The sequence below is a fragment of the Mauremys mutica genome, chromosome 5, assembly GCF_020497125.1.
Source record: "Mauremys mutica isolate MM-2020 ecotype Southern chromosome 5, ASM2049712v1, whole genome shotgun sequence".
Lineage (NCBI taxonomy): Eukaryota > Metazoa > Chordata > Testudines > Geoemydidae > Mauremys > Mauremys mutica.
Genome location: NC_059076.1, coordinates 55418958 through 55432990, shown reverse-complemented (window position 1 = coordinate 55432990; position 14033 = coordinate 55418958). Strand labels below are relative to the sequence as shown.

At 44.8% G+C, this 14033-nt stretch overlaps 1 protein-coding gene and 1 long non-coding RNA gene across 3 annotated transcripts in view; one reads left to right on the top strand and one right to left on the bottom strand.

The window, feature by feature from the left end:
- Positions 1-3470: 3470 nt before the first annotated feature.
- Positions 3471-12490, bottom strand: RAB33B (RAB33B, member RAS oncogene family). Its single transcript, XM_045017573.1, has 2 exons — positions 11950-12490; positions 3471-5635 (listed from the first exon to the last, which is right to left on the bottom strand). The coding sequence occupies exons 1-2, from the start codon at positions 12187-12189 to the stop codon at positions 5192-5194; spliced, it is 684 nt and encodes a 227-aa protein (XP_044873508.1). The 5' UTR covers positions 12190-12490; the 3' UTR covers positions 3471-5191.
- The window catches only part of LOC123370773, a 49896-nt gene continuing 47758 nt past the window's right edge, over positions 11896-14033 (top strand). For both annotated transcript variants that reach the window (XR_006579535.1, XR_006579534.1), the window contains exon 1: positions 11896-12045. This is a non-coding gene — a long non-coding RNA (uncharacterized LOC123370773). The remainder of the gene's footprint in view (positions 12046-14033) is intronic.

Genomic DNA, 14033 nt, shown 5'->3' with positions numbered 1-14033 from the left:
ACTGTTCTTCCTCTCAAATCTTTCATACTGTCTTTAGTTATATATTTGTCTCCTGGAATACTCTGTCATTTGCCACTGCCACCACCAGAAAATTAAGCAGTGGATGTGAGAAAAAAAAAAAGACCCCTGCATGGGGATACAATATCTCTCATCAGTATGCTTAGCCATGGGCATTGTAGCCATTGGGATATTCAATAAGATTTGGCAGGTTCTGTACTGCTTCATGGGTAGGGATAGGTATAGGGACGCTTCCAGGAGCTGAGGACTGTGGAATATTCACTAATTTACGGGTGTTCTCTTGAACAAACTCAGCCTGCATACCCATGGATAATGCCATTCATCTCAGGTGGTCATGCTAAGATTTACAAATTCTCTAGTATCAGAGATGAAGACTTGGGAACCATAGCATCATCTGGGTAAGAGGGAAACAAAACAATCAGAATCTCTTATGGTAACACATCTGACAGCATCAAGGGTTCAGGTTGCAAAAAGTCAGAGCGAGTCCCCTCAATCTATGGCTGTGGCCCAGGTAGAGAGAGTACCATAGAAACAGAGGATCTAGCCCTGGACTGAGCAGATGATCATGACCTTGTTGAACAAGGAACCTCACAGGGATTCCAAGGAGGCCATTGTGCATAGAGGTAAGGCATCAGTGGCCTGTAGGAACCAGACCAGGAAGCTTTTTGTCCCTATTTTGGGAATGATACCAATCCCAGTAATGAAGGTGATCTCCAGGTAGGGTCACCAGATGTCCCAATTTTTGGGTCTTTTTCATATATAGGCTCCTATTACCCCCCACCCATATCCCAGTTTTTCACATTTGCTGTCTGGTCACCCTAGCTCCAAGTCTTGATGATTTCCAAGAGCAGTAATGCAAAGGAGAAGATATCTCCATGTTTGAGCATAAGGACCCTTCCAAGCAATCCACCTGGAGTGGCTCCTTCATTACCACTGGCCCTATTCCAATGGGTACTGCTAAGCAAAGTTTTCCAGCTTCAGTGTGGTGGGTGCACGCACACCCAAGTAGAATACATGTCTACAAACACTCAACGAGTGAGGTTCTGCTTACCAGCTCTGACAGCCTGAAAGGTACATAAGGGTTGCTGGGGACAGGCCCCAGGTATGCCTCTACAGAGCAGGGAAGGTGGCCCTAGTGCTTCTGAAACTGATCCTTTATTTAATGGAGTTTCAAAAATAGTGTTAGATAAGCAAGGGGCCAGCAGCAGCGTCTTAAGAGAGAGACAGACAGAGAGGAGATCTTTCACACTGCCTTGTGTGTGTGTGGGGGGGGGGAAGCAGCAGAGAACATCCTTCCACATCCACTCCCTGACACTTGGTTCTCAGCTAGCAATGCTTTTCAGAGGGACTGCAACTATAAAAAGGAGGGGTTAAACACCCCAAGACCTCTCCCCACCTATCGCCTTCTCTGCATGCTAGATGACAAAAGAATCAGTCTTTGAACTCTGGTGGAGGGGTTTGGCCCAAAGAGTTTGGTCAGTAAACTTGCTAGAAGCATATGGTAAGAAACTGCTTCAATCTAGTATCGTTTGTTAAGACAGGCACTAGAAAGTATTTTATCTTTTTTTCTGGTAACCATTTCTGATTATGCCTCATTACTTGTACTCACTTAAAATCTCTTTGTAGTTAATAAACTTGTTTGATGTAATCCCACATGTTTAAATTGAAGTGTCTAGGTAACTCCATTTAAGGTAATAAGCGGTATATTATTCATTTAAGGGAATAACAGACAGGGTGCATGAGCTGAGATTAGGGTAAATCCATAGATGTCTATTTAAAGTACTGAGAAAGTCACTCTGCAAGGGAGCAGAGGACCAAGCACAAAGTCTCTTTCACCGGGTTGCTGTCCGGATCAGTGAAAACTATGGATTCCTTTTTATCTGATTATATTGTAGATAGCTTCATCATGTCCCCCCTATAATACAAATGAAGACCATGGACATTATTTATGGCAAAGCCAGTTTATTAGGTTGCTGGGATTGTGCCAGTGTTATTGTTTGTTTATAAAAACAGACAAAATAACATTTTATTTTGGTAGGATGAAAATACATATACAAAATATTCAGTATCTTTGACATCCTTTCTGTGAGTAGAACATTACTATAGCAAGTGAGGAAGCATACTGGATCCTGAATTCAAGACCATAGTCTCTAGGGCAGGAATATCAAAACATGCTTGCTGCTGAAAAGACTAGATTATATAGCTAAACATTATTTCATGTAGTTATGATTCAGGGCCCTTATTTACAAATTGTAAGTAATTTGCTTAAATAAAACTTGATAGATTCCCAGCTGCTTATTACTGAGAGTTGAACATTTATATTGTGTCTACATGATTTATTGCCTTCCAGAATCAGAGGACTGAGAGTAATATTAAAAAATAAAAAAAGTAAGATTAGAAAGTTTGAAATACTTTAATACTATACAAACACTTCAGATCAGTCCTTTGAAAGAGGATTAAGGACATGAGTGAAAAAAAAATCCTCCAGGAGGACTGTAAACCATATTTATTTGTAATGCTACAAATACATTTAAGATCAATCCCTTCTTAAAAATCATTAAGGTCCCTAGTGTTAAAAAGCTGATTATTTCTAGGACTATAAATCAAATTCTCTTTAAGGTCTGAAACAGATAAAAAACAGAGTTCCCTTTTTCAAGTATTGCATAAATAAAATTGTCACAGTTGTGGCTTTACAAAAATAGTTGGTTGGTTTCAAAATGGAAAAAAAAAATCCTAAAAATCCTTAATCCCAATATGATTAGGCCAAATAGATCTTTCTAAACCTAGAATAAAGCCAGTGGATTTTCTCCTTCACAAACGCAGTGTGTAACAGAATAATTACATCCTTTATTACTTTTCATAGTTTGGTTAATACAATTTCCATGTTTCAGTTATTTAGTTACCATAATATGACCATCAGGATAATAGTAGACAAAGCTCTAAAATGACCTTTGTGTTTAGTTTCCAGTCAGCATCCTACAATACATATCGTAAGCAGAGTTCCTTATTTTTAAGTTTTTTCTTTGAACATGTAATAATCAAGCACACTATTGTTAGATCACTGCAGATTACTGTTATATGCTGAATTAAGTTCCATGGCTTACATTCCCTTTTGATGTAACCATACAGTTATGTGCAATCCAGAATGCTTTCCAATATGAAACATGACCTTCAAACAAGCATAAAAAGAACAACTGAAATGAAATGCTTGCAATACCAAGCGTAGCGAGAGGAAGCAGAGGATTCTAAAAATCCAACACAGTTCACCTTACTTCTGCACGGGGCGGCTCCAGGCCCCAGCACGCCAAGCGTGTGCTTGGGGCGGTCGCTGCGAGGGCGGCAGGCAGCTTGCCTGCGGAGGGTCCGCTGGTCCCGCGGCTTTGGCGGACCTCCCGCAGGCACGCCTGTGGAGGGTCCGCTGAAGCCGCAGGACCAGCGGACCCTCCGCAGGCAAGCCGCCGAAGGCAGCCTGCTTGCTGTGCTTGGAGCGGCAAAATGCCTAGAGCCGCCCCTGCTTCTGCAAAAGAACTCTAAGGGGCTACCCAAGCAGGATTTAACCTGAAGATCTATTAAGGAAAATCTGTTTGGGGATGAACAAAATGACACAGTAGGTCTTCTCCATACTTAATTTATATGATTCTGTATTTACACATTTTAAAGGATTTCCAGTTTCTCTGTTCTTTAAAGAGAATATATCATTCTACTGTAATAGTGGGCAAGTGGGCATGAATTGAACACTATTTGGAAGTTTGTCACCAAGTTCAATTACAGAACATCTGCCTTCATATTTTTCTGGCAGAGACCAGTTTACTACCATTAAAACATAGTGGCCTTCACACTTTCAAAAGCTAAGGCACAGGTCTGTATGTGGCAACTGGGCATCAGAACTAGCACTTTTTCCAAAATACGTTTAGTTCCTAAAATGCATAATAAGTTTCCTCTTCAAAATTACTTTTTCAGATTATTTTAAAAACAAAACGCAAGTCACTATTTGTTTCTCTCAACCTGGCTCAAATTTTAGACTACAGGAGTACATTTATTTACCTTGGGACACACAATTCAGAGACAGCATATGTTCTTAAATGATCCAAGTGAAGAAATCTGAATTAGGTTGGAAGTTGTCATGAGAGTTATGGCTGTCGATATTAGCTTGCCATCAGACATGTATTATGCTACTTTGAGTGGGGGAACATGCTGCAGAGTGATAGTTCTAACTCTACAACTTTTCAAGTGTTGCATGGAGCTGAACTTTTTCACTGAAATCACAGGAGCAACATGAGCTCATGTGATGTTACTGCGTAACAGCATTCTCCAAACCCAATTCACTTTCTATTAGAGCAGTTTGATTTAGCTCTCCTCCTTATTCTGCAGCATATGAGTGCAGGAAATCCCAAATCAAATTCGAAATCTGGATCCTCCCTCAAATCCCATCCCTGTGCTCTAAACAAACTCTCTTTCATAAGAAGGATGCATATGGGATAAAAATGTGCAAATTACAAAGAATTGATCATGTTTTAGGCTTTAAATAACTATCTGAGGGCAAAGACAATCTGTAGATTCTCCCCCCTTTGCCACGTATGAATAGCCAGGATTTGAGGTGGAATGACAAACTACTGAGGCCAATGGTGTTCCCCCACATTCACATTCTAGGCTGATCTTTATTGATGCCCCTCCTTTCACAGCACACATCCACAGCTATAGCTGCTTTGAGATGCAGTGGAAATGGGTAAGTCTTCTGTGTCATTATCCCAGACACCCACAAAACCAACACTTCGCAACACTCATCCTCTGCGGGCCAAAGATGTGAGTTCTTTGGCTACTCCAAAACTCTGGTATAATGCAGAAGAACCAACAAAATGCTAACCAAAAACAAACAAACTGGATTATTAACCATACCAGCAGTGATGGAAATGCTCTCAAGCAGCAAGTACCTTAAGTGAACTTGCTGCATCAAAACTTCATTTGAAAGTCTGTTTTTCTGTATCTGTACAGTGAAGCTTCAGTAATTGAGCTAGCACAAAGTGCAGAGATATGAGTGTGGCACATCTACACAAGAAAAACACACATTAAAGTGCCAAAGAGATCATACATAATTGATACTAAAACCTGCCAAGATCATATTTTTAGAGTATTTGCAAACAAGATGAGGTGATAACTGCGTGAACACTGTGATCTAACACCAGCAGGTCATAGCAGGTTTTGGCTCAGGCTTTAAATGTATCTTATCGTTATCTGGGGGTTGACTAAGCATTAATGGCTTGTGGCTCTTCAACTTATGAGCCAGTGTCATAAATATGGCTTCCACATGGTCATTGTCATTGGGGTTTTTAGCAGAGGTTTCAAACAGTGGCATACTGTGAGTATCAGCAAACTTCTGGGCCAAGTCCGTAGGCACCTGAATAGCACTTCTCAGGTCACATTTATTTCCAACAAGAATCCGTGGTATATCACTGGCAAGCAAGTGCTGTTTGCATTCTTCTATCCATGATGGCAGACTATGAAAACTGGCAATGTTGGTCATATCATACACAAACACAACCGCATGTACATTCCTATAGTAGTGCTGCACCATGCTCTTTCTGAAGCGCTCCTGTCCTGCTGTATCCCACAGCTGGATCTAAAAGGGCAAAAAGGAACAGAGAAAACAAAAGCAGAACTGATTTCAATTCATGCTGGACAATGATATAAATCATTCTGAACTATGAAAAACATATAGATCATCTCTGTATTAGACATACTGTGAAGTTTAGTTCTTGAAGAAAATTATATTGCTGTTCACCACAGTTTTTGAAGGTTACAAAATGTTATGTAAATACTGTTTTCAGAGCCACCTGTTCATAATTAAAGATATGAAAAAATTAGTGTGTTTTAGCTTGATCACTGACACTGATATTTTGTAAAATCTTACACCAAAGAATATTGGAATCTGCAGTAATAAAAGCCTTTTTTTTGAAGTAGCAACAAATATACATCTCTCAGCACACTTGTTATTTGGCTGAAGAGAATTTCTTCCGCACTGTTAGTACTGAGCTGGTCAGAGGATAGAGCTCTGCATCAGACATGCTTCCACACCTACAATCTTTTCAATAACTGAATAAGGTAACATTTTCAAGGTATGGCCTTCAGGAGATTTGGGGATTCAGAGTTAGGCATAGGCAGAGTTAGCAAAGTTATCCACAACGACAGATAACTGTATAGCTTGACTAGTTAACTGTAAATGTGTCATTCCCCTCTCCCTCTTTTTTTCATTTTTTATTTTTACATACATTTGTCAGTAGTGTACATAAAGAAAAGAAAGTAGAGAAACTGAACTCTGGAACAAGTTCCCACCATGTCTATCCACACTGAAAGTGGACTTCCTTTGTGCTCTATAATTTAATTTTGGTCAACATTAGGAGATCAAATTGGACTAATATTTTTTCTTCCTTTAACTTCTCAGAAGTTCCTCTGGAAAAACTACTACTTCCAGCATAAAAACAGATTTTCTATTTTTAACCTTGCTTGTTTACTTTGGCCACTTCACAACACTTTTTAAAGATGTTTCTTGTTTGCAAAACGTTTTTCACATCTCAATAAGGGAAAGTAATATTTTCAAAATAAGATGTAACCATAAGCCATAAAATTTGGCAGGGATTGATTAAGGTGCAAGTGTAGTACTGGAAACTAATTTTTTTTTAAATTGACTAGGTTTTATACGTGCATCCCTTTAAGTGTCTTTAGTTTACACAGCGTTTCTTTATAAAAATGCCCATAAAATGTTTTTTTTGGTTTTTTTTTTTTACAACTAAGAATCTGGTTGTGCAGGAACTAGGACTCTTAAGAGGTCAATGGCACTTGACTTTCAGACTCACTACAAATCTATGAGATGCAGTATGTGGCATAATATCTTATGCTGTTGCTAATAAAAATGTCCAGTTTAAATTTACTATTTAAAGTTACTTATAATAAAATTGTACATGGTACCATATGCTTTAGCTATGGGAACATTCAGCTTTGGGACGACTGGACTGAGCATAAATGAGATATCACTTGATATGTCACATTTTATGCTGCTACTTCAGTGTTTCTCTTAACTGCTTTCCTGATATATTCAGAGTATTCTTGGAAAGGAGCCTATTATTGCAATTAGCACCTGAATTAAATGCAAGAAAGCTATTTTAAAAATTATTTCACTTCCCTTCTCCCTCCACTTCCCAATTATGATAGTGATTTGCAATTAAGGCTCAGAGAAAGAACATGGGTCCCTGCAGACTCAAGAATCCTCTTCTGAAAGGAACTGGCTGAATCATGAGATTAGGCTATCAGCTAGTTTAAATCGAAACCAGGCTAGTGTTGACCAAGAAGTTGTCCTCTGAATAGACATCCTACACAAGTTGGCAATTTAAGTCCATTTCCTAAAGAAAAAGTACCAGCATCATTATAGGCAGATAAGGTTGCCCAACACTCTCCATTAGAAGACTCTGTTTGTAGCTACTTATAACTTTGCCAAATTTTAGCTAATAGGGCTGAAATTTTCCATGTCAGGTGACTCAGGCTGAACTTTTTGAAGTTTCAACTAAAACTGTTCGAGCTGTTTCTGAGAAAAAGATTAGTGAAAAATATTTTGTCCATGTTACAAAATAAAAATCTTGCAACTGTTCCATTGAGAAACGCTATTACTTCCATGCTTTGTAACAGAGATTTGAAGTTTGGAGGAAGAAGGGGGAAGGGCTTCCCCCTGGTATCAGAGATGTGCATTTTGCCGTTTCTGGAAATTCACACAAAACTGGCCAAGTTAGAAACCTCCAAAAAATTCCAAGCAGCACATGCTCAGTAGAGGTTAGAAAGAGCTTTGCTGCTCAATTCTTTGAAGATTCTACCTGCTCTGAGCATGCTCCATGCCCACAGTGCAACAGAGAACATTCCCCTGGGCTACAGGGGCTGAATAGGACTGCCCCAGCAACTACTTCTCCCCACTTCTATTGTAGTGATCAGGCACCAGGAGCAGCAGACTCCTTGCTGTCAATTCTCCCACGCTGGCACCAAGGCAGTGTGAGAAGGACACCACCTGACTCAAATGCAAAGGGGGTAAGGAGGCTGCACTGCTCTTGCCAAAGCTATACCTGTTTTGTGACTAAATACAACTGGATACCTAAATTAGGCACCTAAATAAAAAAAATTTCACTACAATTAAAGGACTTCAGTCTGGCATCTTTCTCTAACACAAAGTTCACTAAATAACAGAACAGGGAGAGGATTCTCAGCTGAAGTCAATGGAGTTACGACAATCCACACCAGCTGAGAACCCACCCTGTTCTCTCTTACCCTTCATTTTTCCCAGAGACTGGTTCAGAGGAAGCTATTTTTACTGGATATTTCTCATCTTTCCTGGGATCTGATTCTAGAGATTTGGCAAGAAAGCCTGAAAAGCCAAGAGATTTATGGAGGGTTTTCTTCAACTAAGAATAATGGCAGGTAAAATAGGTAGATCCTATGCAGGGAAGAGTATGGCTGAGGAGTTACAGAACAGCCTTATGATACACTATTAGAACACTAGATTTCAAAACTGACTTATTTACTTGGGCACATGCAGAACTTGGAGAAACTCTCCCCCAAAAAGTGGAGATTACAGAAACTATACTAAGTGATAAGAAAGTGACAGTGAAGATTTGGAGCAAAGAGGTGACCCAGAGCATTATTACTGTTCACTGATGCATTAGAAAAGGGGAAAAAAGTTTTATGAGAAGCTGCAATGTAAGGGCAGTTTGTTTACTTGCAGCTATTTAGACTGTGGACCTGAAATCCTAAATTATGTTTTTATATATATTCTTGATATGTTAGATCATGAAGCAGGTGAGTGGCTTTCTGTATCTCTAGTGCTGCACAAAGTTTTTCACTTTTTCTATACGCATTTCTTCTGTTAGCCAGCCAACTCTTATAGACACCCCAGTATTTATATGAGATTCTGCAGACTGAGTGCTTTTTGTACTTTCCCCCTCCCTGGCCCCTCACAAACACAGCACAGATGATTAACACACACTTTGAAAAATGCATATTGGTGGACTGATATTGAGACTATGATTCCATCATAATTTAAATAAACTGTCCATCAAGGGGTTGCATTTTTGTTCAAAGTATGATGCAGCCAAGACCCCCTTTGGACATTAGATCTGAGGCAAAAAACCCAACAACATGATAAAACTACTGAAGCTGAGGGATAGGTATTAAGTCAGCATATTGTTTAAACACCCTCCCCCACAAAGCTAAGCTAAACTAAAGAGACTTGGAGTTGAATTAGAGGGGATGAGTATTCTTAAAAAAGGCTTCTTCACCATGAACAATTTGTATGCATTGTTTACACTAACTAAAACATATAAATGGCCTTTCGATTAAGACAGTTCATGTATTTCTCTGCACCTCATTTTGCTTTGCAAATCAGTGAAGCGCTCTAAGGCATAGGATATGATTTATGGGATTTCCTCCTTTTTCTTTCATTTGTGTCATTATTTACCTCAATTAAATAAAGAGTTAAGACAATGGGTTTCGATTGCTCAAATCAAATAGATGAGAAGTTAAAATTCAGAAGACTCTCATTTTCTGAGATAGCTTTAGTGCATATATCACATCTAAGCACTGCTGCTTCAAAAAGACCTAAAAGTAATCAAGTCATTAGTCTACAATACAAATGTAACATGAACACTGGCTCCCCCTGTATTTTTTTTAAATTCCCAGGTAAGAAAATCCTGTAGAAAAGAATTGTGCCTGTGTTACTACCAATGACACAGCATTTCCACAGCTGCAGGGGAAGTGCTCCGTGCATGAGTAGCCAGTAAAAGACCAACCATCCAGCTACCTGGAGGAGGAGAACAACAACAGAGAGGAAGGGGGTCATAAACCCTTCCAGAGTAACAAGGGAAGAATTCTATTTTTAGCAGCTCATCGTGGGCACAGCAAGAACAGCAGCCATGCCTACTCTAGGAGAGCTCTGCAAAACACTCCTGCTGTGAACATAGCTTATACCAGTAAAGCTGTGCTTTTACTAGCATAGCCTACTTCCCCCCACAGTGAAACAAGCTATAATGGTAAAAGCAGTTTTGCTGGTACAACCATGTCTGCACTAGAGGCTTTTGCCAGCATGGCTACTGTTGGTCAGAGATCTCACCTCTTCACACCAGGGACTGACCTGCTGGCATGACTATAAATCTGTAGTGTAGACATGGCTTAATAGATTGATTAGGCTCATCAGTTTCCCTCTCTGCTGCTCCAGCAGGCATTGCTTGAGAGGTGTTACCACCATACACAAGAAAATAAGTGGGCAGGAGCCAGAAAACAGAGAAACGGGTTGAGGTTAGGTAATGAAAAAGAAGAAAAGAAATATAAGAAGTTGGGGTCCTATGGATGTGTACAGTATGATTGCACATGGAACCCTTCCTGCATGTGGCAATCCCTTGGCAGCCAGAACACTGGGACTCATCATAGCAAGTGGAAAAGACTTAATTAGAGCAGATCATCATAGAGCTTCATGGGAATGGGATGAATGGAAGGAGTCTCCTGATTAAGAAGGTGGAGGACTGAAGGAACTGGTGTCCCCTGTACGTAGCCTCCTTTAAAAAAAAATATATACTGTAATACTATGGCCCTATGACCTACTAGAAGCATCTCAGAATTGAAGACGAGGCTGGATTCCCCCATATTTCCTCAGCACCTATGAATACCTTATCAACACTAAACACATACACCACTTACATGGTACGGGGCGGGGGGAAGAGATGAGGGACAATATCCCTTTAGAAGTGAGAGAGAGATGTGATCTAGCTATGCAACCTGCCACATTCCAATGCTCAATTTCCCTCCTTTCTGCCCCTAGCTGTGTGACAATCTGAATGAAGTACATCTGTCATAGAAGAACATTACATTCTTTGATTGTTAAAAACTGACACTGAACACCTTGAGTTAACATGTAAAATAGCCACAGTATCTCACACCTCTCCACTGTCTTATTAGATACATCCTTCATTTTCTGATACAGAATATTTGTAGAGTTCTCACTGTTGTTAAGTTGTTTGCATCAGAAATGATAAATCTTGAAACTGACACTAGAGATAAAGTGTCCCAGTAAACAGAATCTTATCTTCTCCCCCTCCTGCATAACACCTTTGGGATTTATGTCTGCATTACAAAAGCAGCTTAATTTGGGAAACATTTCAGACCACTGCCAGACTAACTTGACAGCCTTAGGCCCAAATGCACATTCCAGAACAGTGGCACACACCCACGTGGCGTGAATGTTTGCATTTTACAGGGAAGATTGGTGGTGCTACACAGAAATATGGCATCACTGTTAACATGTATCTAAAGCAAAGTCACAGTAAAAACTGACATCTCTCCTAGTAGATGAGTTTGGAAATCAAGACACTTTTCAAAGGGCTAGTCTTGTCCTTTTCAACACCAGTCAGAGGCCAAGCTAAGGGGTTGTCAGTTTCGTTACACCAGGGCACGTTTTCTAACACTGACAAAGACTGTGCTGTGAAGCAGGTGTGGCCAAACCACAATGATCGGACTTCTATAATATGGTCCCCCGATGCTTTGCTATTGAGATATGACCTGAAGGGACTACAGATCCCAGCATGCAAGAGTCCAGCTTCAACTAGGCGGCATGACAGCGCCTGAGGCTTTCTAAGCTGCTCAGGCAGCCGCTCTGCACCGAGGACGGCAGTTCCCATTGAGCCGCTCAGACAATCAGCCCGACGGCAATAGGAGCCCCAGGGCAGCCGCATTCACCCGCCGGGGGCCGACAGCCCAGAGGGCAGCCCGGGGGGCCGGACGGCCCTGGAGGGAGCCGCCGCCGCGGGGGTGTCAGGGCCGGAGGGGGAGCGGGCAGGACGGGGAGGTCACGGCGGCAGGAGGCCCGGGTGTTCGTGCGGAGCCGAGCGCAGCAGGGCCCGGCGGTACCTTGATGCGCTCCCCGCCGATGGTGACGGCGCGCTCGCGGAAGTCCACGCCGATGGTGGCCTCCGTGCGCTCCGGGAAGCGGCCCGCGCAGAAGCGGTAGGTCAGGCAGGTTTTGCCCACGTTCGAGTCCCCGATCACAATGATCTTGAAGATGCGGGAGCGCGCAGGGGGCAGCCCCCCAGGGCCCGCGCCGGAGTAGCTCAGCTCCAGCGAGGACTCCAGATCGGCTGCCGCCTCCATGCTCCTCCCGGGGGCCCGGATGGAACGGTTCGGGGACGGCGCCCCCGCCCTCGCGCGCGCTGCCGTGCGCGCGCCCACCCGTTAGCCTCAGCGCGGCTCCTCACTGGCGCGCGCTCATTGCAGCGGCAGCCGCTCAACCGCCCTCACCTCGCTGCCGCGGCAGGCCAAGGGGAGTAACAAGGCCCGCGCGCGCCTGCCACGTACGGTGATTTGCCCCACTCCCTCCCAGGGCAGGTTAAGCCTCTGATTGGCGGAGATTAGGAGACTTCCCGCGAGAATCTCCCTCGGTAGCCGCAGCACCGTTGTATTAGAAATATCGCGAGAAGTGGGATTAGGCGAGGGGCGGTGCCGGCCCTTTCCGCAAGAGTGGGTAGCGGAGGGGCGGCGCTGCGAGTGTGAGTGTAACGGGGCAGACGCGGCCCGCGCAGGCCGCGTCCTCCCCCTCCGTCCTCCCGCCAGCGCCCTCCGCCCGTTGCGTCTCCTCCCGCCAGCCCGAGCCCGGCCGCGCGTCCTGCCCGCTGGAGGCAGGGGCGGCTCCAGGCCCCAGCCCACCAAGCGCACGCTTGGGGCGTCATGCTGCGGGGGGGGGCGCTCTGCCGGTCGCCGGGAGGGCGGCAGGCGGCTCCGGTGGACCTCCCGCAGACGTGCCTGCGGAGGGTCCACTGGTCCCGTGGCTTCCGTGGAGCATCCGCAGGCACACCTGCGGGAGGCACACCTGCGGGAGGTCCACCAGAGCCGCGGGACCAGCGACCGGCAGAGCGCCCCCCCCCCCCGGCGGCGTGCCGCCATGCTTGGGGTGGCGAAATGGCTAGAGCCGCCCCTGGCTGGAGTAGCCCCGGGGTCACCCGCTGCAGCTGGGTGTGACAGTGATTAAATAGTGAACTCCAAGCCTCCGGGGCTGTTGGCTTGCTAGGGTTGCCAACCCTCCAGGAATTAAAGACTATGTCATATGCTGACACCGCCAAGAATACAGCCAACCAAAGTTGGCAGCCCAGAGCCCTCTGATTCCCGGCCGCGGCTGGGATTTAAAGGGCTCTGGGCTCCCCGCGGTTGCAGGCAGCCCGGAGCCCTCTGATTCCCAGCCGCGGCTGGGATTTAAAGGGCTCTGGGTTCCCCGCGGTTGCAGGCAGCCCAGAGCCCTCTGATTCCCGGCCGCGGCTGGGATTTAAAGGGCTCTGGGCTCCCCGCAGCAGCGGGCAGCCCAGAGCCCTCTGATTCCCGGCCGCGGCTGAGATTTAAAGGGCTCTGGGCTCCCCGCTGCTGCCGGCAGCCCAGAACCCTCTGATTCCCGGCCGCGGCTGGGATTTAAAGGGCTCTGGGCTCCCCGCGGTTGCAGGCAGCCCAGAGCCCTCTGATTCCCAGCCGCAGCTGAGATTTAAAGAGCTCTGGGCTCCCCGCTGCTGCCGGCAGCCCAGAGCCCTCTGATTCCCAGCCGCGGCTGGGATTTAAAGGGCTCTGGGCTCCCTGCCGCAGCGGGCAGCCCAGAGCCCTCTGATTCCCGGCCGCGGCTGGGATTTAAAGGGCTCTGGGCTCCCCGTGGTTGCAGGCAGCCCGGAGCCCTCTGATTCCCAGCCGCGGCTGGGATTTAAAGGGCTCTGGGTTCCCCGCGGTTGCAGGCAGCCCAGAGCCCTCTGATTCCCGGCCGCGGCTGGGATTTAAAGGGGCGAAACCTAGCTCCAAATATTGGTGGAGCAGAGCCCCTGATTTTGAATATTCCTGGGGCTTTAGCTCCACGAGCCCATATAAGTTGGCGCCCATGCCTCAGTGGTTTGATCGCTGGCCTGCTAAATCCAGGGTCATGAGCTCAATCCTTGAGGGGGCCATTTGGGGATTGGTCCTGCTTT